This window comes from Bos taurus, chromosome 14 (assembly GCF_002263795.3).
Source record: "Bos taurus isolate L1 Dominette 01449 registration number 42190680 breed Hereford chromosome 14, ARS-UCD2.0, whole genome shotgun sequence".
Classification (NCBI taxonomy): domain Eukaryota; kingdom Metazoa; phylum Chordata; class Mammalia; order Artiodactyla; family Bovidae; genus Bos; species Bos taurus.
In genome coordinates this window covers 50,946,215-50,972,567 of record NC_037341.1, presented here as the reverse complement: position 1 = coordinate 50,972,567, position 26,353 = coordinate 50,946,215, and the positions used below count along the sequence as shown (strand labels likewise).

The following is a 26,353-nucleotide window of genomic DNA, read 5'->3' as shown; positions in this document are numbered from 1 at the left end:
TTTTTACCTCCTTCCATTTTAAACAAGAATAGCTGTTGTGGATTGCTCAAACAGCCAGTGAACAACAAAGTTAGCTCTAATATGCAAGCCTTATCTCCTGGTCCAATATCTTCTCTATACATTACGTGTTTTCTTAGTAAAAGTGAAGATAATATATGTCAAATTTTTATGTAAGATATGAAAAATCAGTGCAAAAAATATGGAAGACCGATGAATGTATAAAAACTTAGTGTTGATAATCTTATTCCTGTAGATCAGGAAGACAAATACACAGAATCAACTATTAGGAAAAATAACAGAATCATAGAATCATAACTCAAGCATAGTCAAGTATGTAAGGGTTTCTAATTCTTATAAATTATCTGCTTAGAATATTTTGAATTACAATAAAGACAGTACACTATAGTTAAGGAAAATATGCACACATTAGTAAAAATCTAGGACTACATGAAACATGTGATATCTGACATTTTAAATTTGTTGGTTTGAATTAGAATTGGTTTATGTTTAAAAAGAATTCTTGACAATACAGCATAAATTATGTCTAGATATACTAAAATGAAATACTGAAGAAACACTTCTAAATAGTCAGGGTACCAGTTAGTTTTCATATCTGTTTTATTAACTAACTTAAAAATAAATAATTTGGTTTGTGTGGACAGAATCATGAATGTCCCAGTTGGTGATGTAAGAGGGTTTACTTCTCAGATATTTAAAGTTTATAAACTATACACATTATCTAAAATTAGTGTATTCTGTTATATAAACATTGATTTTTAATATTTTGCATATTATTGTATATTAAAATTGGTCACATACCACTGAAAGATGCATTACATGCTTTCACGTTACTAAAAGTCATGCCCATAAAGAATGAAACCATGAGGCAAGAATTTTAAAAATCAAAATATCTTTAACCACTCTATACTATGCTATGCTAAGTCACTTCAGTCGTGTCCGACTCTGTGTGACCCCATAGACATCAGCCCACCAGGCTCCCCCGTCCCTGGGATTCTCCAGGCAAGAACACTGGAGTGGGTTGCCATTTCCTTCTCCAATGCATGAAAGTGAAAAGTGAAAGAGAAGTCACTCAGTCGTGTCCAACTCTCAGCGACCCCATGGACTGCAGCCTACCAGGCTCCTCCGTCCATGGGATTAGGGGTACAATTCAATTTAAATTCACTTTTTGGAGAGATAATTTACTAGTGTTCTGAAGTCAGACTATGGAGCTCATTTGTTCATAAGACGATATATTTCCAAAGGAGTAATACTTGAATTTCACCACAAATGTTAAGCATCTTTTGTAAAATAAACTTCTTTTACCCATTAAATATGTCCATCCATTTTTCCATTCAAAATACACTAACCTTGTCCTAAAGTTTGTAGGATGAGGATGTCCATCATATAAGGATAAGTAGTCATATTCTTCTTCTAGAGCAAATGACTGAAAAACAATTTGTATTCTATTTCGTTCTTCTGCTATTATTACCCACGTACAGTTTGCACCATTTGGATATCCATATGGAAAACCAGGGCTTTCTATAGTGCCATTCAGTCCTTTTAAAGTTCCACCACATGTATAAATAAATCCTGTAATAAAAGACAAATAAATAGACATTAATATTATTAATAAAAACAAGAACAATCTAGAAGACATATTATTCTGAAAAAAAAAAAGCCTTTTTTTTTCTAAGACCCATGCTACAATAATTTTGTAAATAACAATTTAAGAATTAGGTAAATTATCTATTTTTTAAATAGGAAAGCACCAATAGCAAAATACTAGAAGACATGTTATTTATCATACAACTTGTGCTTAGTTACAAACCAGTTGATGAAATAAAATCCTCCATACTACTGATTCATTATCCATTACATGATCTAACATGCAAGCACAATCCTAGAAGTAGTTCCAATCAAATTGTGGACACTCATACACAACCATTTAAATTTAATGATGTTAGTATGCATTTTGGGTCTTGAAATATTAACTGAAGTTTGTCTTAGTAAATTGTGCTAACATTTTTGTGTACGCAAATCTCCAGCATGTAAACAATGCACCTTAGAAAAATCTGTCCCACTCTGATTCTAGCAGAGGTATAAATGGCTCAGACCTAAAAAAAAAAAAAAAAAAAAAAAAAACCCCAGAACAACAACAACAACAAAACTATGTAATTGATCTTTTGACTAGAGCAAAATCCTAAACTAACCATACTGGAGTGACACCAAAGGTTGTTGAGAAAAACTGAATCCTGAACAACTTACTGCTGCCATCTTAAGAACTTTCCTACTGGTTCTATGGGAAGTTTAAATTATTGAGAGCTTCAGTTCAGTTTAGTCACTCAGTCGTGTCCGACTCTTTGCGACCCCATGAATCACAGCACGCCAGGCCTCCCTGTCCATCACCAACTCCTGGAGTTCACTCAGACTCACGTCCATCAAGTCAGTGATGCCATCCAGCCACCTCATCCTCTGTCGTTCCCTTCTCCTCCTGCCCCCAATCCCTCCCAGCATCAGATTTTTTTCCATGAGTCAACTCTTTGCATTAGGTGAGTTTCAGCTTTAGCATCATTCATTCCAAAGAAATCCCAGGGCTGATCTCCTTCAGAATGGACTGGTTGGTTCTCCTTGCAGTCCAAGGGACTCTTAAGAGTCTTCTCCAACACCACAGTTCAAAAGCATCAATTCTTCAGCCCTCAGCCTTTTTCACAGTCCAACACTCACATCCATACATGACCACTGGAAAAACAATAGCCTTGACTAGATGGACCTTTGTTGGCAAAGTAATGTCTCTGCTTTTGAATATGCTATCTATAACTTTCCTTCCAAGGAGTAAGCGTCTTTTAATTTCATAGCTGCAGTCACCATCTGCAGTGATTTTGGAGCTCCCAAAAATAAAGTCTGACACTGTTTCCACTGTTTCCCCATCTATTTCCCATGTGATCGGACCGGATGCCATGATCTTCGTTTTCTGAATGTTGAGCTTTAAGCCAACATTTTACTCTTCTGTTTCACCTTCATCAAGAGGCTTTTTAGTTCCTCTTCACTTTCGGCCATAAGGGTGGTGTCATCTGCATATCTGAGGTTATTGATATTTCTTCCGGCAATCTTGATTCCATCTTGTGCTTCTTCCAGCCCAGCGTTTCTCATGATGTACTCTGCATAGAAGTTAAATAAGCAGGGTGACAATATACAGCCTTGACGTACTCCTTTTCCTATTTGGAACCAGTCTGTTGTTCCATGTCCAGTTCTAACTATTGCTTCCTGACCTGCATACAGATTTCTCAAGAGACAGATCAGGTGGTCTGGTATTCCCATCTCTTGAAGAATTTTCCACAGTTTATTGTGATGCACACAGTCAAAGGTTTTGGCATAGTCAATAAAGCAGAAATAGATGTTTTTATTGAGAGCTTAACTGTTCAAATACCTGGAAAAAATATCATGCTTCTTAAAGAGTTTTTTATAAATATATGATATTCTGTAGTCATATTGGGTAATGAAATGATCAAAGATTTATCAGAAAATATGGTCCCCAACATTTATCTAGACTGGTCTGTGGAGAGTTGCTCAGTCATGTTTGACTCTTTGAGACCCCATGATCTGTAGCCTGCCAGGCTCCTCTCTCCATGGGGATTCTCCACTCAAGAATACTGGAGGGTTTGCCATGGCCTCCTCCAGAGGATTTTCCCAACCCAGGTCTCCCACATTGCATTTGATTGTTTACCTTCTGAGCCAACAGGGAATCCTAATACTGGAGTGGGTAACCTGTCACTTCTCAAGGGAATCTTCCCAACTGGGTTTTCCTGCATTGCAGGCAGATTCTTTATGAGCTGAGTTATCAGAGAAGCCCCTAGACTAGTCTACATGAAATTAAAGCTTGGATCTAGAGCCAGGCAGCCATGGTTTTGATACCAGAAAATCTTATCAAAGGTCCAGTTTCTTGTTTAACTTGTCCAAAAGAATTTGGACAAGGAACACAAAACACCAAGGAAAAAATAAACACACACAAACACACAAACACCCCACATTGTGGCTGAGGAGCAAAGAAAACAAATACGTGGTTTATTAAGCTTAAAGCAAAAGTTACACACTACAAGAGGAAGAGTACAGGCATCCTTGCCACAGAGGAATGCACTACAGGATTCTTGATTCCTCTTTTTATCTTATTTTAGCCCTTTGACTGGATGGAGGGTCTTTTTGATTAGGGGTGGAATACTCATTGAGGGGATGGTTGAGATGTTGCCTGGATTGCCCAAGGTTGCATTGGCTTCTGGTCTTGTACATTTGTCTCCTGTAACCACTATACATGTAATCTAAGAGTCATTTTCCCTTAAATCTCCCCCTCCAAGTGCCACACGTGGAAGGTCCAATAGGGTCATCAGCTACATTTTTATCTGCATGTGCTCCTCCATTTTTGTGGTCAGAGTTTCTTGTTCAGATGTTAAGAAGTTTCTGTTTTAGATGTCATTCCTCCATGTGTTATGGCTTCATTAAGTGCAAAACAAAGAGGTATATTTCTCTCCTTCCTAAAGCCTTTACCTGAGGAGACTGTCCTTGGTCCTGGTCCTGTCTTTCCTGCCTCAGTTTCAGAAATTATAATGAAAATTTCTCATCATTTCTCATCAGAATTCCCAGATTTCATTTCCACATCTATGCATCCTACATGAAGTTTAGGTACCATGAAGCTGTGAGAGATGTCCAGCTAATTTGGGATGAGAGAATGCCATACTACACAAGTATCTGTGTTTGGAACTGGGTGTAGAGATGCAGGACATTAGGGATGCCTCTCTCTCAGAAGGAATGAGTACATATAATAAAGGTATAACTATTTTTTTTAAGTATAAGGAACCATTCATCAAAAATGTGAAGCCAGAGTTGTAAATTATGGCACATGGAGGCTAATTTGGGTTGTTGTCCATTCATTCCATATGACCACCTTGCTTTTGCTAGGGGAGTCACTTCTCCACTAAATAGCTATATGCTTTGGAGTAGCAGACTCAATTGACTAGTGGTGAAGTGAATGGCTCAGAACTGGATTAATCAGTATAACCCTATCCTCCTAGCCACATTGACTTCAGTAATATACTCTGATTATCTTTATATACAACAAAGTTGAGAGCATGGGTTATTCAGTATGTGATATGTGGCATAGGTCTTGTGATTCTTTTGCTTTTTCTAAAATTTGCCAAGAAGTTGGATGAGGCAAAAATTTTCAAAAATTCAGTATTCGTTTGTATACTTATGTTTTTACTCATTTGCCCGAGTCATACAGAGCATTTTATGATTTTCAAAAATAAAAAAAAAAAAAAGAGAAAAGCCCCTTTTAAAATTGCTTCTTGCAGAGCAATTACTTTGAAGCCTTAGGTTAATTAGCTATCACCCATTTCTATTAGTTTTCTGCCTGAACAGCTTCCAATTTGAACTTCATAACTAAATGCAAGCATGAATCTCTTCAGCTGCAATCTGATCTATGGGCTGTTTTATATAGTTTCGAGCCCCATATTCCTGATGGTTTTAGAAAAAGGACATATGTCCTAAAATAACATGCTCAGCTTTGTCCACTACTTCTTCAAGGGCCTGCTGATTCATGCATTTCAATTGCTTTTCTTTTTTTTTTCTCTAGGCAAATTAGGAGTTACACTTATTTTTAAGTTTCTTATCTGTGTTCATTTTATTTTCATTTTTAATATATGTTTGATTAAACATCACAGTATTAATAATAAAGTACATTTTTCTAACAGAAGGTTGATAATTTTCACACACAGAAGGTTAGAAGTAAATAGTTTTTCAAAGCAAAACAGGTTAGTCAATGTTATTAGCTAATCTTTTCAGGTCATTTCTTGGCTCATGCAGATATGTGTGTATTTCTATATATTAGATATATTTTTTATAAATAGTCATACTAAAGCATATTTTTCCTGGATTTTTTAACTTTGTAAAATATCACTGATATTTTTCTGGATTCACATGTATATGTCCAGTACTTTCCTTTTTTAATGACTACATAGTTAAATGGCATATGGTATACCTGTACTATAATTTGTTTAACATATCTTCTTTTGATGGCTTCGTTCTTTGTAGTTTCATGTGTATAAAAAACAACTTTGAACATATATCCTTGTGTGGTTATGTGATATATCCTGCAGATAAAATTCCAGAAATGAGAGTACTAAATTTTAAACTTAGAGGATAGCCAAACTATCTTCAAGAAGGTAAAAATTTTTGCTGCTATCACAAGATTATTAAGTTTTTCCTACTTCCAACCCTTTTGATTTCAGTGATACTAGATTTTTTTCACATGGCAAATTTTGCAAGGCAAAAGCATATTTTCTATTTTATATTTGTATTTTTCTGAGTAGTATTGGAATCAAATATCTTATGTTTTAATTCATTTATTATTCATCTTTTGTAAATTGCCTTGTTGTATCCTTCACATATGTTTCAATGGCTACTTTACCTTTTCTTACTTCTCTTTTAGGATACAGTTGCTTAGGTTTCTGGTTATTTATCGGTAATCCATATTGCCATTCATATACTTTTACATTTCTAAATTAAACAACTTTGCTTATTCATTGCTGTCATAAAGTCACAAGTCCTTGCTGCTCTTTATAGTACACATGAAGCCCCATCCCCTTTGATGAGCTCTCTTCAATATTTGTTCATCTATTCATCATTTATGTAATGCTTTCAGCATAAAATTACTAAAAGAACATAATCTTAGCCTGTTTTCATGACAAACTACAAAATGAGATAGCAAGGGAATATAGATTATTTTATTTAGTATAGAATAAGTGCTATGATCAGGGTACGCACACTTTGCTATGAGAACATGTGAAAGCAAAACTTAGTCTAAATAGTTCAGTACGTGTTTATGGCAATCTGGTCTTTAAAACTGGTATTGAAAAATTCCATAAATTCAGTCTTTGACAGTTTCTGAATGTCTTCTGTTATATTTTTCACATCTTAACATTTAATGTCCATTTAGTCAATTTATACTGGAAAAACAGCTAAAATTTCCATAATTTGGGTCATGTTAGCAACAAGAATTTAGTTAACAACATAGATTTTTTAGATATTTTCTTTTTTACTTCCAAGTCCATATTTTACCTTTCCTTCATACTACAGAATAATGTAGTGCCTATTTTTAGAATATTTTATAATTTTTTCTGTTTTCTTTTGTGCTAAGTTCCATGCTAGAACAACATTCATACTTGTGCTTAATTTTTTTTTCGCATTTGTGTTTATCTGCTGTAGTTGGGCTTTTGTGCCCAATTATATTGATCAGATTTCTCCCGCCCAACCCACACTTTTTTGACACATAACATCTGTGGGATAAAAGCTTGTAATGAATTCAATAGTAGCAATTACCCTTTTTATTGTGGTGTGTGTGTGTGTTCAGCTGCTAAGTTGTGTCTGACTCTTTGCAACCCCATGGGCTGTAGCCCTCCAGGCTCCTGTGTCTATGGGATTTTCCAGTCAGGAATACTGGAATGGTGTACCATTTCCTTCTCCAGGAAGCTTCCTGACCCAGAGATTGAACCTGTGTCTCCTGCATTGGCAGGCAGATTCTTTACCACTGAGGCACCTGGAAAGCTTTTACTGTGGTAAGCAACACATAATATGAAATATATCCTCTTACCAATTTTGGAGTGTATATTTTAGACAGAATTCTCTAGAACTTTTTATCTTACTTGAATGAAACGCTATATCCATTGAAAAATAACTCCTGATTTTCCCATTCCCCTAACCCTTGAAATCCTACTTTTTGCTTCTCTGAATTTGACTACTTTAGAAAATATCATATAAGTGGAATCATAATACTATTTGGTCTTCTATAATTTGCTTGCGTCACTTAGCATAATATCCTCAAGGTTCAATCATCGTATAGCCTATGACATCACTTTCTTGTTTTTAAAAGTTGATTTCTATTATATATATGTATCTCATTTTCTTCATTCACCCTTTAATGTATATATGGATTTTTTCTACTTCTTGGATATCATGCATAGTGTTGTAATGCACTTGAGAATGCAAGTATCTCTTTAGTATCCTGATTTTAATTTTTTGAATAAATGACCATGTGATTTCTGGGTCACATGGTAGTTTTATTTTTAGGTTCTTCAAGGGTGAAGAACTTCTACACTGTTTTCTATTGTGGCTGCACTGCTTTGCATTCTCACATCAGTGCACAAGTCCTCCAATTTCTCCATATATAAAGAGATATAGATATTGGTAATGGCCATCCTATAGCTATGAATAGACCTTGTGGTTTGAATTTGCAGCTTTCTGATGATGAGTGATATTCAGCATATAGCTGTAGGCCATTCGTTTGTCTTTTTTACAGAAATGTCTATCCAAGTCCTTTGCCCATTTTTAAATTATTGTTTTTTAGGTATTGAACTGCATAAGTTCTTTGTAAATTTGGGATATCAGATATATGGTTTGCAAATATTTCCTTCCATTCCATAGGTTGCCTTTAACTCTGTTTTCTTGTTTTATAGAAGTTTTTACTGTGATATATCCCACTTGTCTATTTTTATTTTCATTGCCTGTACTTTTGATGTCATATCCAACAAATTATTGTTGGAACCAATGTCAAGAAGTTTTATCCCTAAGTTTTCTTCTAGGAGATCTATAGTCTGGGTCTTATGTTTAAATATTTAATCAATTTTGAGTCAATCTGTATGTATAGTGCAAATTAAAGATCAAATTTAAATCTCTTACATATATCTTGTTTTTCCAACACCATTTGTTGAAGAAACGTCCTTTCCTCATTGTGTATTCTTGACACCCTTTTTGAAGGTCAGCTGACTATATATGTGTTGGTTTACATCTGGGTCCTCTATCTGTTCCATTAGTTGATGTTTCTATAATTACACTAGTACCATAGTGTTTTGATTGCTAGAGTTACGTAATATATTTTAAAATCAGAACATGTGAGCCTACAGCCCCACTTTTCTTTTATAAGATTGTTTTAACTATTTGGATCCTTTGTAGTTCCATGTGAATTTTTAGATTATTTTATTGTTTCTCTTAAAAATACCATTGGAGTTTTGATATGGTTTGCATTGAATCTGTATATCACTTTGGGCAATCTGAAAATTTTAACAATATTGTCTTCAAATTTATGAACATGGGATGTCTTTCAATTTTTGCATGTGTTTTTTAAAACTTTTTTTCTTTCTGCAGTGTTTTCAGAAAACATGTCTTTGCTTCCTTGGTTAAGTTTATTCCTAAGTGTTTTATTCTTTTTTGATGTTATTATAAGTGGTTTGATGTTTACTTTCCTCTTTTAGATTGTTCAGTGTGAGTACTTAGAAATACAAATGACTTTTAAATGTTGATTTAGTATCCCATAACTTTGCTAGATTTATTAATTTTAACAGTTTTTCAAAGTAATCCCTAGGAGGAATAGGGATTTTTTTTTTTTTTACTGAAATTGACAAACTATACTAAAATCATACTAAAATATAAAGAACTTAGAATACCCAAAACAATCTTGAAAGAGAAAACCAAAGTTGGATAACTCACACTTATTAATTTAAAAGATATTGCAAAGCTAAGCTACAGCAATCAACATAGTGTAAAGCTGGCATAGGGATGGACATAAGCAACTTAAAAGACTTGAGAGTTCAAAAATAAACTCTTAAATATATAGAAAGTTAATTTGGGGGGAATCAGAAGGAAATTGAATAGCTTAACTTTTAAAATAAGCTTTCAATTTTAAGATTTTTTAAGGTAACATGAAGTTTAAGGAATGACTTTTGTCTATATTCTAATTAGATAATTAGAGTTTTTTTTAATGTTGAATTTTTAGAGTTTTTATGTCTTCTGAATAGTAGTACTTTCTCAACTATGTGATTTCCAAATCTTCCTCAAATTCTGTAACTGATTTTTTCATCCTTTAAATAGGATATTTGTCACAGTAAAAGTTTTTTAATTTTGATGAATTTCACTTTATCAATTTTTTATTTTATAAATCCTGCTTTGGTATAAATGCTAAGAATTTATTTTGAAGCTCTAGATCTTAAATAGTCTCTTATTCGTTTTTGTAAGTTTAGTAGACTTTGGTTTCACATTCAAGTTGTGATCCATTTTGGTTATTTTTTATGTGTAATACATCAGACTTAGATAAAAGTTATTTATTATTTATTTATTGTCTTTGGATGTCCAACTGTTGTTGCACCATTTGCTGGTAAGTCTTTTATTTTTCTCTCTCTATTGAAATAATTTTACAGCTTTGTCAAAATTAGTTGGGCATATTTGTGTGGGCCTATCTCTGATTCTCTGTTCTATTCCTGTCTATTCCTATCTACTGCCTGTGCCACATTTTTTATCACAGTAGTTACAAAAGAAGCTTTAAAATCAAGCTGATTCCTTCCACTTCATTATTTTTCAAAATGGTTTAGCTCATCTAGTTACTTTGCATTTTCAAATATATTTTAGCATGATCTAATCTATATCCACAAAAAAATCTTGCTCAGATTAAACCTATATATCTCTTTGTGGAAAACAGATATTTTTACTATGTTCAGATTTTCATTTTGTAAACACAATATTTCTCTCCATTTATTTGAATCTTCTGTGCTTTCTTTCTTCAGTCTTGCTTAGCTTTCTGCAGACAATCCCTGGACATGTTTTGTTGGATTCAAATCTAAGTAGTTTATTTTTTCTTAATATAAATGATACTTTATTTTAATTAAGACATCCACATGGTATTGCTGCTGCTGCTGCTGCTGCTGCTAAGTTGCTTCAGTCGTGTCCGACTCTGTGCGACCCCATAGACAGCAGCCCACCAGGCTCCTCTGTCTCTGGGATTCTCCAGGCAAGAATACTGGAGTGGGTTGCCATTTCCTTCCTCCAATGCATGCATGTATGCTAAGTCGCTTCAGTCGTGTCTGACTCTGTGCGACCCTATGGACAGTAGCCCACAAGGCTCCTCTTTCCATGGGATTCTCTAGGCGAGAATACCAGAGTGGGTTGCCATTTCCTTCTCCACATATTACTGCTAGAATATAAAATTTATAATTGATTTTTAAATGTTTAGTTTGTATCTGTGACTGGCTGAAGTCACTTATTAAATCTAGGAGTCTATTAGTAAATCCATGGGATTTTCTATATAGCTTATCATGACACCCACAACAAGAGACATTTTAAATTCTTTCTTTCTAATATTTATACCTTTCATATTATTTTCTTGCGTTAGGAGCAATGATTTTTCATTTTTAACCTTAGTTCTATGGATTGCACTGATTGATTTTTGAAGATAGGACCATTCTTGCAATTTTGTAATAAAACCTATTTGGTCATGCTATACTACAATCATTTTTTATATTGTTGAATTCTGTTTGCTAATATTTTTTCATATATATTCATAAGGGATATTAGTTTTATGTACTGTGTTTATCTAGTTTTGAAATTTATAGTGTCAGCTTTATAAGGATTAAATGGAAAGTGTTCCTTCCTTTTGTATTTCTGGAAGATACTATGTAGAATTAATGTTAAATCATCTTTAAATCTTTTTAGAATTATCCATCGAATCATCTGCACTAGATTTCTTTTAGGGGAGTTTTGTTATTATGAATTATATTGCGTTAATAGTTATAAGGCTTAGGGCTATTACATATTACTTATTTCACACAGTATGTGTGTGTGTGTGTTTAATTAACTGGTGCATTCTAAGTTGTTAAACAGATGCATACAGAATTATTCATAACATACACTTATTATCTTTTGATGTCTGTAAGGTCTGTGTTGCGTCTCTCCTCTTTTATACCTAATATTGGTAGTTTGTGTCCTTTCTCATTTTTCTTTATCACTCTTGCTAGTAGTTTGTCAATTTTATTGACTTTTCCAATGTTATCTTCTGGTAGAATAATAGTAATTAATTTTGCATAGCACATAATAGTTTATAAATTTTAAGATTTTTCCTTTGGATTGATCAATGGCTTTCACTCCCTCTTGTTGTGGATAAATATTATACAAGCTTTGTATGTCATTTATGTTTCTTGGACCATACTTTCATAATTAAAACTATTTTATAAGAATTAAAAATAATGTATATAAAGTGCATGTCATAGATACAAGGCATAATACTTAAGACAACATAACATTTATTATTCATATGATTATTCACATAAGGTCTACTTTATCTGACATTAGTATAGATATATTCAGTTATTTATGTTAGAGTCTATACTTATTATAGTCTGAGTAGATTTCTTATATTTCTTATTTCGATGTTTAGTGCTTTATTTTTGTCTTTTTAAACTCGTGACAATCTTTACTTTTGGAGTATTTACTCTATTTAAATTTACTTTTTTGTATTTGTTTTCTGTTTCTTTTGCCTGATTTTTGTTCTTTTACTTCCTCCTTTTGCGTTCTTTTATGTTAGGCCTTTAAACTGCATTTTTTCTATTAGCTTGCTAGTGTCATGTTTTGATAGTAGTAACCATAGAGAGTAAAAAGTGTATTCTGGATTATTTGGGTCAATTACAAATTAGGCCTCATCACTTACCAAATAAAGCAAGAATATTAGAGAATTATAACTAAACCCCATCCCATGATGTTTGTAATACTGTTTTTGTAGACAAGTTTACATATAATTTAAACACCCCAAAACACTAATACTATCTTAATTACTCAACATACATTTAGATTTACCTACATATTTGCTTGTTTTATCATTTCAGTCTTTTCATCTAGGTTTATTTTTCTTCTATTTGAAAAATTGTCTCCAGTATTTATTGTAATTTAGTTCTAACAACAAGTACTTTTTTATTTGGCTTTTAAAGGTTTTATCTTTTTTTTGGAGAAGGCAATGGCACCCCACTCCAGTACTCTTGCCTGGAAAATCCCATGAACAGAGGAACCTGGTGGGCTTCAGTCCATGGGGTCGCGAAGAGTCGGACACGATTGAGCGACTTCACTTTCCCTTTTCACTTTCATGCATTGTAGAAGGAAATGGCAACCCACTCCAGTGTTCTTGCCTTGAGATTCCCAGGGACGGGGTAGCCTGATGGGCTGCTGTCTATGGGGTGCCACAGAGTCGGACACAACTAAAGCAACTTAGCAGTAGCAGCAGTATCCTTGTTTTTGATGAAAGAGTTGTCCAATGCATGCTACTCCATCAGAGTCAGATGTAGAAATTGCACTATGTTGCTTTATCTTTATTTCTTATCACTTATACTTCTTCATTTTGTGTCACACCAGCTACTCTCTCAGCAATTTTTTTAACCAACAAAATCTTTCATTCTGAAATCTATATCTGAAGTGTATTACAAAATTAACTAATATAACTATTCAAACAAAACAATTTACAGTGAATTCAGTAGTTTAAGGCAATATCATTCACTGAGTATGGGCTAGGTACCAAGCACTGTACTGGATATTAGCTTTTACAAATATTTTATAACAGTGTTTCAACCATAATCTGCAAAATCTAATGGTTAAAACAGACAAAAGCAAATAGTTTATAGGTAGGCACTGGGCTTTCCCAGTGGCTCAGCAGTAAAGAATCCACCTGCAATGCAGGAGTTACAGGAGACTGAGGTTAGATCTCTGGGTCAGGAAGATCCCCTAGAGAAGGACATGACAATCCACTCCAGTCTTCTTGCTTGGAGAATCCCATGGACAGAGGAACTTGCAGGCTACAGTCCATAGCGTCACAAAGAGTCGGACACAACTGAAATAACTTAGCACATACAAGCATGGTAGTAATTATACATGAGTCTTTGAAAAGCTATCTAAAATATAGAGCCTCAGGAAAATATTCATATTTGAGTTGATTCTTTAATGAATTAAAATTTTAATGTTTCATTTTTACTCTAGTTTTTCTAATATCAGTTAAAATATATCTTTCGGGTTTAAGGTAAAACAGATTGTGCAAGACATATTTTCTAAAGTATTTTAATTCTACTGTTCCATTGGCATGTTGCAGACTGCCTTTACATTTCAAACTTTGTTACTCAGGCCATTCTGCATACCCATAATATCCATTCTTTGCTTCTCAATGTAAGAAAGAAATATGTAATTTTGCTTCCTGGATTCACTGGATTCTTATATTGTAAGTGTCCATGTGTTGATTTATTCATGTTGTTGAGGATTACCTAGAATAATATTTTCATCATTTTCCATAATAGAATTGCCAGACTTGAGGAATAGCTGAAAGATTTCTAGTAGCATTTGAAAGTTTCTGAAGTAAAAAACTCAAGCAATAAAATTGGATAAATTAATTGTAATTGAAAGAACAATTAGAGACAGATATGCCTTTAAAAAAAATAAGCAAGAGAGAAATGCCTATCAGTCTGTCAAGTGAGATTGTTTTAAACACGTATCAGGTTGCATGTAAACACTAGCCTGTAATGTCAAAGGAAGGAAATCACTGGTCTCCTGTTGCTTCCTAACTTCAATACATGATTCTCTAATCTTTTGTTCAAAAGTATAGAATTACTACTGTAAATCAATATTCCAGTTGAAAAATATGAAAGTTAAATTATTTCTACAACATCATCTGTAGACTTATAAACAGTTCATCAGAACATTATTATAAATTTAAGGTCAAGAAAAGTTACAATAGAATTGTAATATAAGTGACATCTAATTTGATCTGATTAATATAAAAATATTGAAGGATGAGGATAACCTTTAATTTTCAAGCAATGTATCAAATGGGCTACCCTTGTGGTTCAGCTGATAAAGAATCTGCCTGCAATGAGGGAGACCTAGGTTTGATTCTGGGTTGGGAAGATCCCCTGGAGAAGGGAAAGGCTACCCATTCCAGTATTCTGGCCTGGAGAATTCTATGGACTGTATATAGTTCATGGGGTCGCAAAGAGTCCGACACAATTGAGTGACTGTCACACGCACACAATGTATCAAATAAGGTATCATGTTAAAATATATTGGTGTTTCAAATTTAAATGTTCAGAAATTGTGGATTTTATTGGACACTGACCACAGATTTCACATTCTACCTCTAGTGATTAATATACACTATATCTTTTCTCCTTGGACTAAAAGAACATTAAAAAAATAGTCCACTAATATGATGCTTTTCACCATATTTTTCTGTTACTTATTTTTCTTAATTTTCTTCAGACCTTTAGACATTAAAACGGATATTAATTATAACTAATCATATCCCATGAACTATATGTGCTCTAAACAGTGTCTTTTGGTATAATTCCAATGCCTTTGAATAATCCAAAAGCTTTTTAAAGTCGACAGTCCCTCCAGACTGTTTCATAGGTTTTCTAAATAAATTGTAATATTGTTTTTTATTTTGTATTATTCTTTTCCTCAGGCTTCCCAGGTGGCTCAGTGGGTAAAGAATCTGCTTGTGATGCAAGAGATGCAGGAAATGTGGGTTTGATCCTTGAGTTGGGAAGATCCCCTGGAGGAGGGCATGGCAACCCACTCAAGTATTCTTGCCTGGAAAATCTGATGGAGGAGGAGTCTGGAAAGCTACCGTTCATAGGGTCGCAAAAGAGTGGGACATGACTGAAGAGAGCAGGCACACATGCATTCCTTTCCTTTTTAAATAAAATGCCGTCTCATTAACTTAATTGCCTTTAATATTCAGTGGCTTGTACTATTCAGAAAGTAAACTTTGGATTTGCGCAGAACTGGCTTATGGACCCCACTCCAGTACTCTTGCCTGGAAAATCCCATGGACAGAGGAGCCTGGAAGGCTGCAGTCCATGGGGTCGCTGAGGGTCGGACACGACTGAATGACTTCACTTTCACTTTTCACTTTCATGCATTGGAGAAGGAAATGGCAACCCACTCCAGTGTTCTTGTCTGAAGAATCCCAGGGACAGCGGGGCCTGGTGGGCTGCAGTCTATGGGGCTGCACAGACTCAGACACGACTGAAGTGACTTAGCAGCAGGCCTTATCACTTAACAGCTTTGTGATCCTGCGAAATTTAATTAGTCTTTCTGAGACTCAGTTTGCTGGTCTGCAAATTAGGAACAATAATACATTTAGCTTAAAAATTCTTGGGAAGATTAGCAAGCATATGTAGCTCCTAGAAAACTAGAAAAGTGACTATTATTTAATCTTCTAAAAATTATATCAGTTATGCCTGTCTGGCTTTGAATCTGCCTTTTAAAAGATCTTTAAATTTATTCAAGCTCTAGAATATTTGTAAAATCTATAGGAATATTAGTTTATATTCCTTTTGATGACATTGAGACTTTATATATATATATATAATATTATAATTCAAGGTAATGAACTGGATTTTTGTATAATTTTCACAGTGTCCTAATGATTATATGAATATGTGAGTAAAAGTGTATTCCATTATAAATTTAAGATTACTTGTCCTAAATTCAGAAATGTCTCTAGGTTGGTTATTCCTTTCCCTCACTAAAATGTCTCTGCTTCCTTTGCTATATCACTGGAGAGGGAGGCTGTAAACTACATCACCAGCCCTTGCCCTCTGGCCAACCTGCTTCAATTTGAGTTTGGCCAATGTGAAGCATGGCAGAAGATAAAAGTTTAAGAGAAGAGAAAGGTCATTGTAATCATTGCCTTACACATTCCATATAGGGTACTGGCCGTGACTGCCAAACTCTTCTGCCTTTCTTGGAAGCAGCTCAGTTTGCACAACAGTAAACTCATTATATTCTCTTCATGCCTTCAGCCCTAGATCCCACCCAGTTCTCTGCTGGGAAGAATTTCCCAACAGTGGTACGGAGATGAAGTTTACAAAGAGTATTGTGATTCCACTGATTTGAGGAGGAAGATTTCAGAGATCAGGGCAAACAGAGCAACTAGATTTTGTGGAATGGAGCATGGAGAAGATAAAGTTGTGCAGAGAGGGGTAACCAGAAGTCCATGTGTATATTTACTTAAATTGATGGCTTCAGTTAAGTTCAGTTCAGTCACTCATTTGTGTCTCACTCTTTGTGACCCCATAAATCACAGCACGCCAGGCCTCCCTGTCCATCACCAACTCCCGGAGTTCACTCAAACTCATGTCCATTGAGTCGATGATGCCATCCAGCCATCTCATCCTCTGTCATCCCCGTTTCCTCCTGCTGCCAATCCCTCCCAGCATTAGGATCTTTTCCAATGAGTCAACTCTTCACATGAGGTGGCCAAAGTATTGGAGTTTCAGCTTTAGCATCAGTCCTTCCAATGAACACCCAGGACTGATCTCCTTTAAGATGGACTGGTTGGATCTCCTTGCAGTCCAAGGGACTCTCAAGAGTCTTCTCCAACACCACAGTTCAAAAGCATCAATTCTTTGGTGCTCAGCTTTCTTCACAGTCCAACTCTCACATCCATACATGGCCACTAGAAAAACCATAGCCTTGACTAGATGGACCTTTGATGGCAAAGTAATATCTCTGCTTTTCAATATGCTATCTAGGTTGGTCATAACTTTCCTTCCAAGCAGTAAGCGTCTTTTAATTTCATGGCTGCAGTCACCATCTGCAGTGATTTTGGAGCCCCCAAAAATAAAGTCTGACACTGTTTCCATTGTTTCCCCATCTATTTCCCATGAAGTGATGGGACCGGATGCCATGATGTTAGTTTTCTGAATGTTGAGCTTTAAGCCAACTTTTTCACTCTCCTCTTTCACTTTCATCAAGAAGCTTTTTAGTTCCTATTCACTTTCTGCTATAAGGGTGGTATCATCTGCATATCTGAGGTTATTGATATTTCTCCCGGCAATCTTGATTCCAGCTTGTGCTTCTTCCAGCCCAGCGTTTCTCATGATGTACTCTGCATATAAATTAAATAAGCAGGGTGACAATATACAGCCTTTATGTACTCCATGACAATGCTATAGGTGCACAGAGTAAGACCATCCAAGTATTGTCATGTAACAGCTGCTTTGTCACCTACTGCTGGAATAGAGAATGTAGACTTTGATCAGCATCAGGGAAGGAATTATCAGCAGATCATTAGAACATTCATCCCTCTAGAGTAGCAAAATGTAATTAACATATTGTTCCTCAGACAATAAACTGTCTGCCTACAATGCGGGAGACCCGGGTTCAATCCCTGGGTCGGGAAGATCTCCTGGAGAAGGAAATGGCAACCCACTCCAGTATTCTTGCCTGGAAAAGCCCATGGACAGTAGAACCTGGTAGACTACAGTCCATGGGGTCGCAAAGAGTTAGACATGACTGAGCAACTTCACTTTCACTTTCACTATCCAACTGAGACACTAGGAGCCTTGGCAAAATGAGCCCACATTGTAGACTAATAATACTCCCGACCTACCCCAGTGAAACCTGAAGTTGAACTTTGACAGGGACACAAAGTTTAGAGACTGAGTCCTGAAAAGTTACAGGGCTGACAAATATTTTGAGCTTTCCATAGATCACAAATATAAAAACTATAAAATCAGAAATGAAAACTACTAAAGTTCAAGGTGACAAGAAAATAAGTCACTTCCCTTCTATATCAAGAACTACTAGTCTTTGGAGGAAGATAACATAATCCAGTCTCTAATAGATGTTATTTCTGAAGTCCAACAATCAATCAAAATTTACTGTTTGTGCATTTTATAGTCAATCATGGCGGGAGTAAGGAACAGCTTATGTTTTAAAATTTCCAATATATATTACTGTGCAAAGTACACAGGTACAAATCAAGAAATATTAAAGTTAAAAAAAAAAAACCCAATAATGATACCCAATAATTTTATAGCTATCTTAAGATTCAGAAAACAGAAATATAAATAGTTTAATTAATATACCTTAATTTTCCACACATTACAGCAATTTTATATTGAATAGCTATATACATATCACATACTTTGTAGGTCTTTAGGCTTTTTTTTTAAGGAGTTCAAATTACATGCACTTGAAAAATAGTTTTATAAATCCATGTTTGCTTTAAAATAAAGTGAAAGTCTACTTCTTCTTTTTTCTTTTTTTTAGTATTAACTTCTTTTTATTTTTAAATTTTTTTGTTAAATTTTATTTTATTTAACTTTACAATATTGTATTGGTTTTGCCATATATCAAAATGAATCTGCCACAGGTATACATGTGTACTTCTTTTTTTTTAAGATCAATGATTTTTATTTTCCAATTTTGTGGTGTCATAGAGGGTGACAGAATGCCTAATAGTAAAGCACCCATAGGTTCGATTATAGCATTAATTTTTCTTAAACCAGTTAACATTCTCCATTTCCCAGATTTCTTCTTAATAACAAAGACAGGAGAATTCCAAGGACTAGTAGTTGAGGCAATATGATTAAGAGATAATTGTTGCTCTGCTGAACTAGCTGTTCAACTTGTTTTGTTTTTTTTTTTAATTTATTTTAATTGGAGGCTAATTACTTTACAATATCGTGGTGGTTTTTGCCACATTCACATGAATCAGCCATGGGTGTACATGTTTTCCCCACCCTGACCCTCCCTCACACCTCCTTCCTGCATCCCATCCCTCAGGGTCATCTCAGTGCACCAGCCCTGAGCACCCTATCTCATGCCTCGAACCTGGATTGGCAATCTATTTCACAAATGATAATATACATGTTTCAATGCTATTCTCTCATATCATCCCACCTCGCCTTCTCCCACAGAGTCCAAAAGTCTGTTCTTTACATCTGTGTCTCTTTTGCTGTCTCACATATAGGGTCATCGTATTATCTTTCTAAATTCCATATATATGTGTTAATATACTGTATTGGTGTTTTTCTTTCTGACTTACTTCGCTCTGTATAATAGGCTCCAGTTTCATCCACCTCATTAGAACTGATTCAAATGACTTAAAAGTTTTTGCACAACGAAGGAAACTGTAAGCAAGGTGAAAAGACAGCCTTCAGAATGGGAGAAAATAATAGCAAATGAAGCAACTGACAAACAACTAATCTCAAAAATATACAAGCAACTCCTACAGCTCAATTCCAGAAAAATAAGCGACCCAATAAAAAAATGGACTAAAGGACTAAACAGACATTTCTCCAAAGAAGACATACAGATGGCTAACAAACACATGAAAAGATGCTCAACATCACTCATTATCAGAAAAATGCAAATCAAAACCACAATGAGGTACCATCTCAAGCCGGTCAGAATGGCTGCTATCAAAATGTCTACAAACAATAAATGCTGGAGAGGGTGCAGAGAAAAAGGAACCCTCTTACACTGTTGGTGGGAATGCAAACTAATACAGTCACTATGGAGAACAGTGTGGAGATTTCTTAAAAAACTGTAAATAGAACTGCCATACAACCCAGCAATCCCACTGCTGGGCATACACACTGAGGAAACCAGAACTGAAAGAGACATGTGTACCCCAATGTTCACTGCAATACTGTTTATAACAGCCAGGACGTGGAAGCAACCTAGATGTCCACTGACAGATGAATGGATAAGAAAGCTTTGGTACATGTACACAATGGAATATTACCCAGCTATTAAAAAGAACATCTAGTTCTTATTGTAATAATACCACATAAACTATGGCTCCCTAATCTTTTATTTTATTCATATAAGCTTGTATGTGATATTTACATTATATTTAAATAATTAAATATATTTACATTATATTTAAATATCATTTGAGCATCAGACTAACAAAAAGTACAGCAAGTATTGTGAAATAAATATAAGAAAATTTAGCATAGAAAGATGTAGTTTCATATTCCAACAATTTGTGTTTATACATCCATGAACAAACCAAATTGTCTTTCTCTTGCTACTAAAATAAAAGATAAATTTTTAATATCAGTTACATAAAATTAGCTCTGCAATGAGCAAGAGAATATAAGTTAAAATAAATTTACTGAGTTTCATTATCTTCAGGTAGAATAATAGGAATTAATCTTGCATAGCACTGTATAGTTTATAAAATTTTTATTATTTTGCCTTTAGATTGATCAATGGCTTTTACTCATTCTTGCTATAGATAAATATTATACAGGTTTGTTATGTCATTTTTCTTCTTTGGACCAAACTTTTATAATTAAAACCATGTAAAATTAGTTTATAAGAATTAGAAGTAATGAATATAAAGTATGGATCATAGTTATAAGGCATAATACTTAAGGTAGCATGATATTGTTATTAATATGGTTATTCACCAGTATTAATAAATATCAGAACAAGGGGTAAATCTGTAAATCCAAGCTATTTTAGCATTACATTTAAGACATAGAAACTATGAAAGATAAAGTGATAATGGCCTTCTGTTTAAACTTCAATAAAGATTTCTCAGACTTTCCTTAAAAGTACAATCTTATTATGCTAACTAAAATAACTATAATGCAAATTATAAAGCCACTTTATTACATTAACATCAAAATTCCCCTTAATAAATGTATATAAAATATAAAATAATATACAGTTGTATACTAAATATTATATTTTATGTATAGAATTGTTAGGAAATTTCAAAAGTTAAAAAGACAAAGATTAATACAATTTGTCATAAATTTGGGATGCTTACCCAATATAAAAGATTCTCTTAAAAGTCTCAGAATATAGATCCAGCATGGTGGAGCCCAGTGGAATCAGGATCAAATTACCTACATTCCTTGGATCATGGAGGAAGTAAGGGAGTTTCGGAAAAACATCTACTTTTGCTTCATTGACTATGCTAAACCTTTGACTGTGTGGCTCACAAAAAACTATGGAAAATTCTTAAAGAGGTGGCAGTACCAGACCACCTTCCCTATCTCCTGAGGAACCTATATGTGGGTCAAGAAGCAATAGTTAGAACCAGACATGAAACAACTGACTGGTTGAAAATTGGGAAAAGAGTACAACAAGGGTATATATCATCACCTTGCTTATTTAACTTCTATGCAAAGTACATCATGTGAAATGCCAGGCTAGATGAATCACAAGCTGGAATCAAGATTGCCCAGAGAAATATCAACAACCTCAGATATGCAGACGATATCACTCTAATGGCAGAAAGTGATGAAGAGCCAAGCCTCTTGATGAAGGTAAAAGAGGAGAGTGAAAAAGCTAGCTTGAAATTCAATATTAAAAAAAATGAAGATCATGGCATCTGGTCCCATTACTTCACAGCAAAGAAAAGGGTAAAAGTGGGAGCAGTGACATATTTTCTTTTCTTGGGCTCCAATATCACTGCAGATAGTGATTGCAGCCATGAAATTAAAAGATGCTTGCTCCTTGGAAGGAAAGCTATTACAAACCTAGAAAGTGTATTGAAAAGCAGAGACAACTCTTTGCAAAGGTCTGTATAGTCAAAGCTATCGTTTTACTGGTAGTCATGTACAGGTATAAGATTTGGACCATAAAGAAGGCTGAGTATTGAAGAATTGCTTTCAAATTGTGGCTCTGGAGAAGACTTGGGAGTCCCTTGGACTTCAAGGAAATCAAACCAGTCAATCCTAAAGGAAATCAACCCTGATATTCATTAGAAAGAGTGATACTGAAGCTGAAGCTCCAATGCTTTGGCTACCTGATGCGAAGAGCTGACTGTTTGGAAAAGACCCTGATTCTGGGAAAGAGTGAAGGCAAAAGGAGAAAGAAGAACCAGATGACATAGCTAGATAGCATCACTGACTCAATGGGTATGAATCTGAGCAAACTCAGAGTTAGTGGAGGACAGAGGAGCCTGGCATGCTAAGTCCATGAGGTCACAAAGAGTTGGACATGACTTAATGACTGAAGAAGTACAACAAAACTCACTGCTATATTTAAAATAGGTAACCAACAAGGACGTACTTTAGCACAATGGAAATCTGTTCAAGGTTATGTGGCAGCCTGGATGGGAGGGGAGTTTGAGAGAGAATGGATACAGGTATATGTATGGCTGAGTCCCTTTGCTATTCACCTGAAACTATCACAGCATTGTTTATCAGCTCTACCCCATACAAAATAAAAAGTTAAAAAAAGAAAAAAACAAAAATTCTTCACTTACTGTTTACTTCTTTTAAAAAACGTATCTAGTCTTGTGATTTGCTTTTATTTATTTTAAGCACTTCTCGTGTAATAACTCATTTATTCCTCTCAGCAGCCCTATCCTGTACTGTGCTTCAACATCCCTATAAAGTAGCCTTGAATTTTTTTTCAATTTTCAGTTGAGAAAACAGGGATATGAGAAAAAAAAATTGCCCAGATCACATTGCTATAAAGTAACAGAGCTGGGATTTGAAATCACACACTTCAGCTCCAGAATTTAAATTTCCACAAATATGCTATTTGCTTTTTTGTTTTTTTTACTTTCTGTAATTCCTTTACTATGCTGATTAGATCACTGATTTTTCATTTTTGTTCTAAGTTATTTCCATCTTCTTCTCACTACCCACACTTAGTTGTTATCTGGTAGGATTTATTTTTTCTTAATTTTGTATATTTTTCTTTCAAATTTTCTAAAATTTGAATAGTTATTTGACTCCTCATGGTAGGTTAACTTTATGATTTTCCAAACCCCTTCTCCTTTAATGTCTTCTCTGATAAGAAATACAGCAGACTTTTTTAGACCATAAATGTAAGATGAATGGGCTCAAAAAAATTTTAGGTTGGCTTTTCAAAAGGCAGCTAGAAATTGAGGAATCAAAAAGTTCTTCTCATTCTTATGTCACAATTCAAAGGAGTGTTTTTCTGATGGAAAAACTAGTTGAAAGTACCAAGAAAACTAGATTAAAAAAAATGAAGCTCTGTGTGTATAACACCACAAGAGTAATTGTATACAAGGCAACTTTTTCAGAATGTATTTGTGTTATTTAAACAGCTGTGACTTTCTGATTTCTATATTTTACCTTGTCTTGTTAGGGTTAACTTGACACAATTTAGTCTAGAATTATTCAATTTCCTATCTCCAATCAAGTGCTACATATACACTACCATATGGAAAATAGATAGCTAGTGGGAATTTGCTGCATGACTCAGGGAGCTTAAACCAGTGCTCTGTGATAACGTAGAGGGGTAGAATGGGATGGAGGGTGGGAAGAAGGGCCAAGAGAGAGAAGACATATATATTCCTATGGCTGATTCATGTTGATGTATGGCAGAAACCAACACAATATTGTAAAGCAAATATCCTTCAAATAAAATTACATAAATTAAGAAAATAACTGTGAGGAATATACAAAATAATCAACATAAAGCAAAGAAATTATAAAATGATTTATACTTGTGTGGCAAGAATATTGCTGTAATAAATTTCATGCTTTGCCACAATGAATGTTACAAAGAGGTATTCTTTTCTCTATTTTTTATAGAAAATGTACAGTGTGGGTGTACCAGTGGAAAAATACCAAGATTTTTGTGGTGTCTGACATTTAAATTGTTTTTTCATCATTTCTCCTTTATGATAAAATTAACATACTCCAGGCAATAAAATTCTTCTGAGTTATTATATTTGAGGGTACCATGAATTCAATCACCCTTCTCATACTCGACAACATTTAGAGGTTCTTAAAATCCTCCAGACATGAGCTGCCTGTCGTGCATTTCCGCCTGCAATTTTTTTTTTTTTGGAAGAAAGTGCTGAGCTGGAAAGAGCAGGAAAAATATTTCTATATCAATAAAGTAACTGAAAAGCTTTCATGGTTGTATTTTCCAACTTATCTTCCTTTTGACACTTTTTTTTTTTTCATTGAAGAAGCAATAATATGATTTCCCTTTTTTCTTCTTATTGCTACTCAACACATCTTAACCTAGTGCTAATATTAGCTGTTCTGGTTATTATCTCCTTCCACACCTCCCTGCTCTTCCTTTAGGCCTGGAGTCACTATTTGCTTTAGAAGGAACAGTAACATTGAAAGGGTATAAAGGTGAAAAACAGGTCTTTTGTGAGTCCAAAGAGTGGTTATAGCCCTTGGCACATCAGCAAACAAATAACAAGGACTTCTGAATTCTATCACAGACTTTCTCTCTTTTTTTGGTTTGGAAAGCAGCAGTGTGAGTGACAGTTAAGAGGATATCACCGTTTTGGGGACAAAACTCTGCAGGTGACGTAGTGCAGAGGAATAAAGGAAGTAAAATATAAGTTAGATGTCTTGCATCAGTTTTCACACCACTGAAAATGTATTTTAGTTTAAGAACAGTAACAGTCCAACTCCAACCTGCTGACAGATGGCTGTTAGCAAGAAAATATATGAGACTTACTGTCAAGATACAAACTTTCATTTTTAACAAGGAACATTTTCTAAAGAGTATTTTAAAGGATGAAAATAAAGAGAAATGATATTTACTACATATATTTTGCAAAAATTATCTGAGAGCTCAAAGCAGGGTTTCAGTTGGCAAAAGGGAGATAACTAAATTTCCTAGGCTTGAATATAAAGAATGATAAAAATAAAGAGACATGGTATTAACTACATACATTGTACAAAGATTATCTGAGAGCTCAGAGTAGAGCTTCAGTAGTCAAAGGGGAGATAACAAAATTTTATAGGTGTGTATACTTCCAAGAATAAACTTAATCCTTAGGAAAAAGGGTTGATGTTGGGCTTGAGCATTGTACGGATGAAAGAACCTATTGAAAATGGCAATGGTTACAAGGTAAGTGCAACTGAGAAAGACAGTCACCTCTGATTTTCTAACCAGGAAACTAGAAAAGAAGGGTGAGAGTAATTTTAATATGCTATGATCATAATATACATTTAGCTTACTATCTATATCTATTCTTTAGGGCTTTGGGTTTTCATTAATAAGATTAAAGGTCATTATTATATGTGTACCCAGTTCTCTTTAAATAATTTAATATGCATGACCTTTATCTATAGTTTTTACTATAACACTCTGAGATACTTACCATTGTTATCATTTTACAGAAAAGCCAGTACAGGCACAGGGAATTTATATAATTTATTAATAGTGCACAGCTTTAATAGGTAGTAGACTGCTATATGAAACAGAGGCAGAGTGAACCCATGGCCCTTACTCTTAAACAATTAGTGCAACTTAATAATTAAGCTATGAAGTTATTATTAATGCTAAGATTTCTCTCTTTACCAGAGCACATAGCTTTGGAAGCAAAGGGTGAGGATTAAAAGAGATACCTTGATATCAGGAATAACAGAGTCAACCCAGTAGATCAAGGGGGAAGGTGTATGTGGCAGGGGGAGGAGTGGGAAGCTACATCCAGATTGTCCTCATATTCAATTAAAAACATTTAGTCTTCTGAATACATAACATAACTGAACCAAAAAAATTAGTCATGGAATGCTCAGGAACACAGGTTATTTTTGGTTTTGCCTTGCTTTGTATTTTGCTTTGTTTTTGGTGTTTTGTGCATGTGTTTGTGTGTGTGTGTGTCTGTGTGTTTCAGGGTTACATTTATTATAATTTATCCTCTTCTATTTTAGGCTTACATGTATTATACAGAATTTTTAGTGCAATTATAAACTGCATTCATTTAAAGGCCCTTCAACACTATGCAGTGCCGTAGATTCCATAT

General features: G+C 34.5%; 1 protein-coding gene across 1 annotated transcript in view; it reads right to left on the bottom strand.

The window, feature by feature from the left end:
- Positions 1–26,353, bottom strand: part of CSMD3 (CUB and Sushi multiple domains 3) — a 1,470,240-nt gene that overhangs the window by 1,303,223 nt on the left and 140,664 nt on the right. Inside the window, exon 2 of the mRNA NM_001424929.1 lies at positions 1,368–1,590. Coding sequence (NP_001411858.1) covers positions 1,368–1,590 — 223 coding nt within the window. The remainder of the gene's footprint in view (positions 1–1,367; positions 1,591–26,353) is intronic.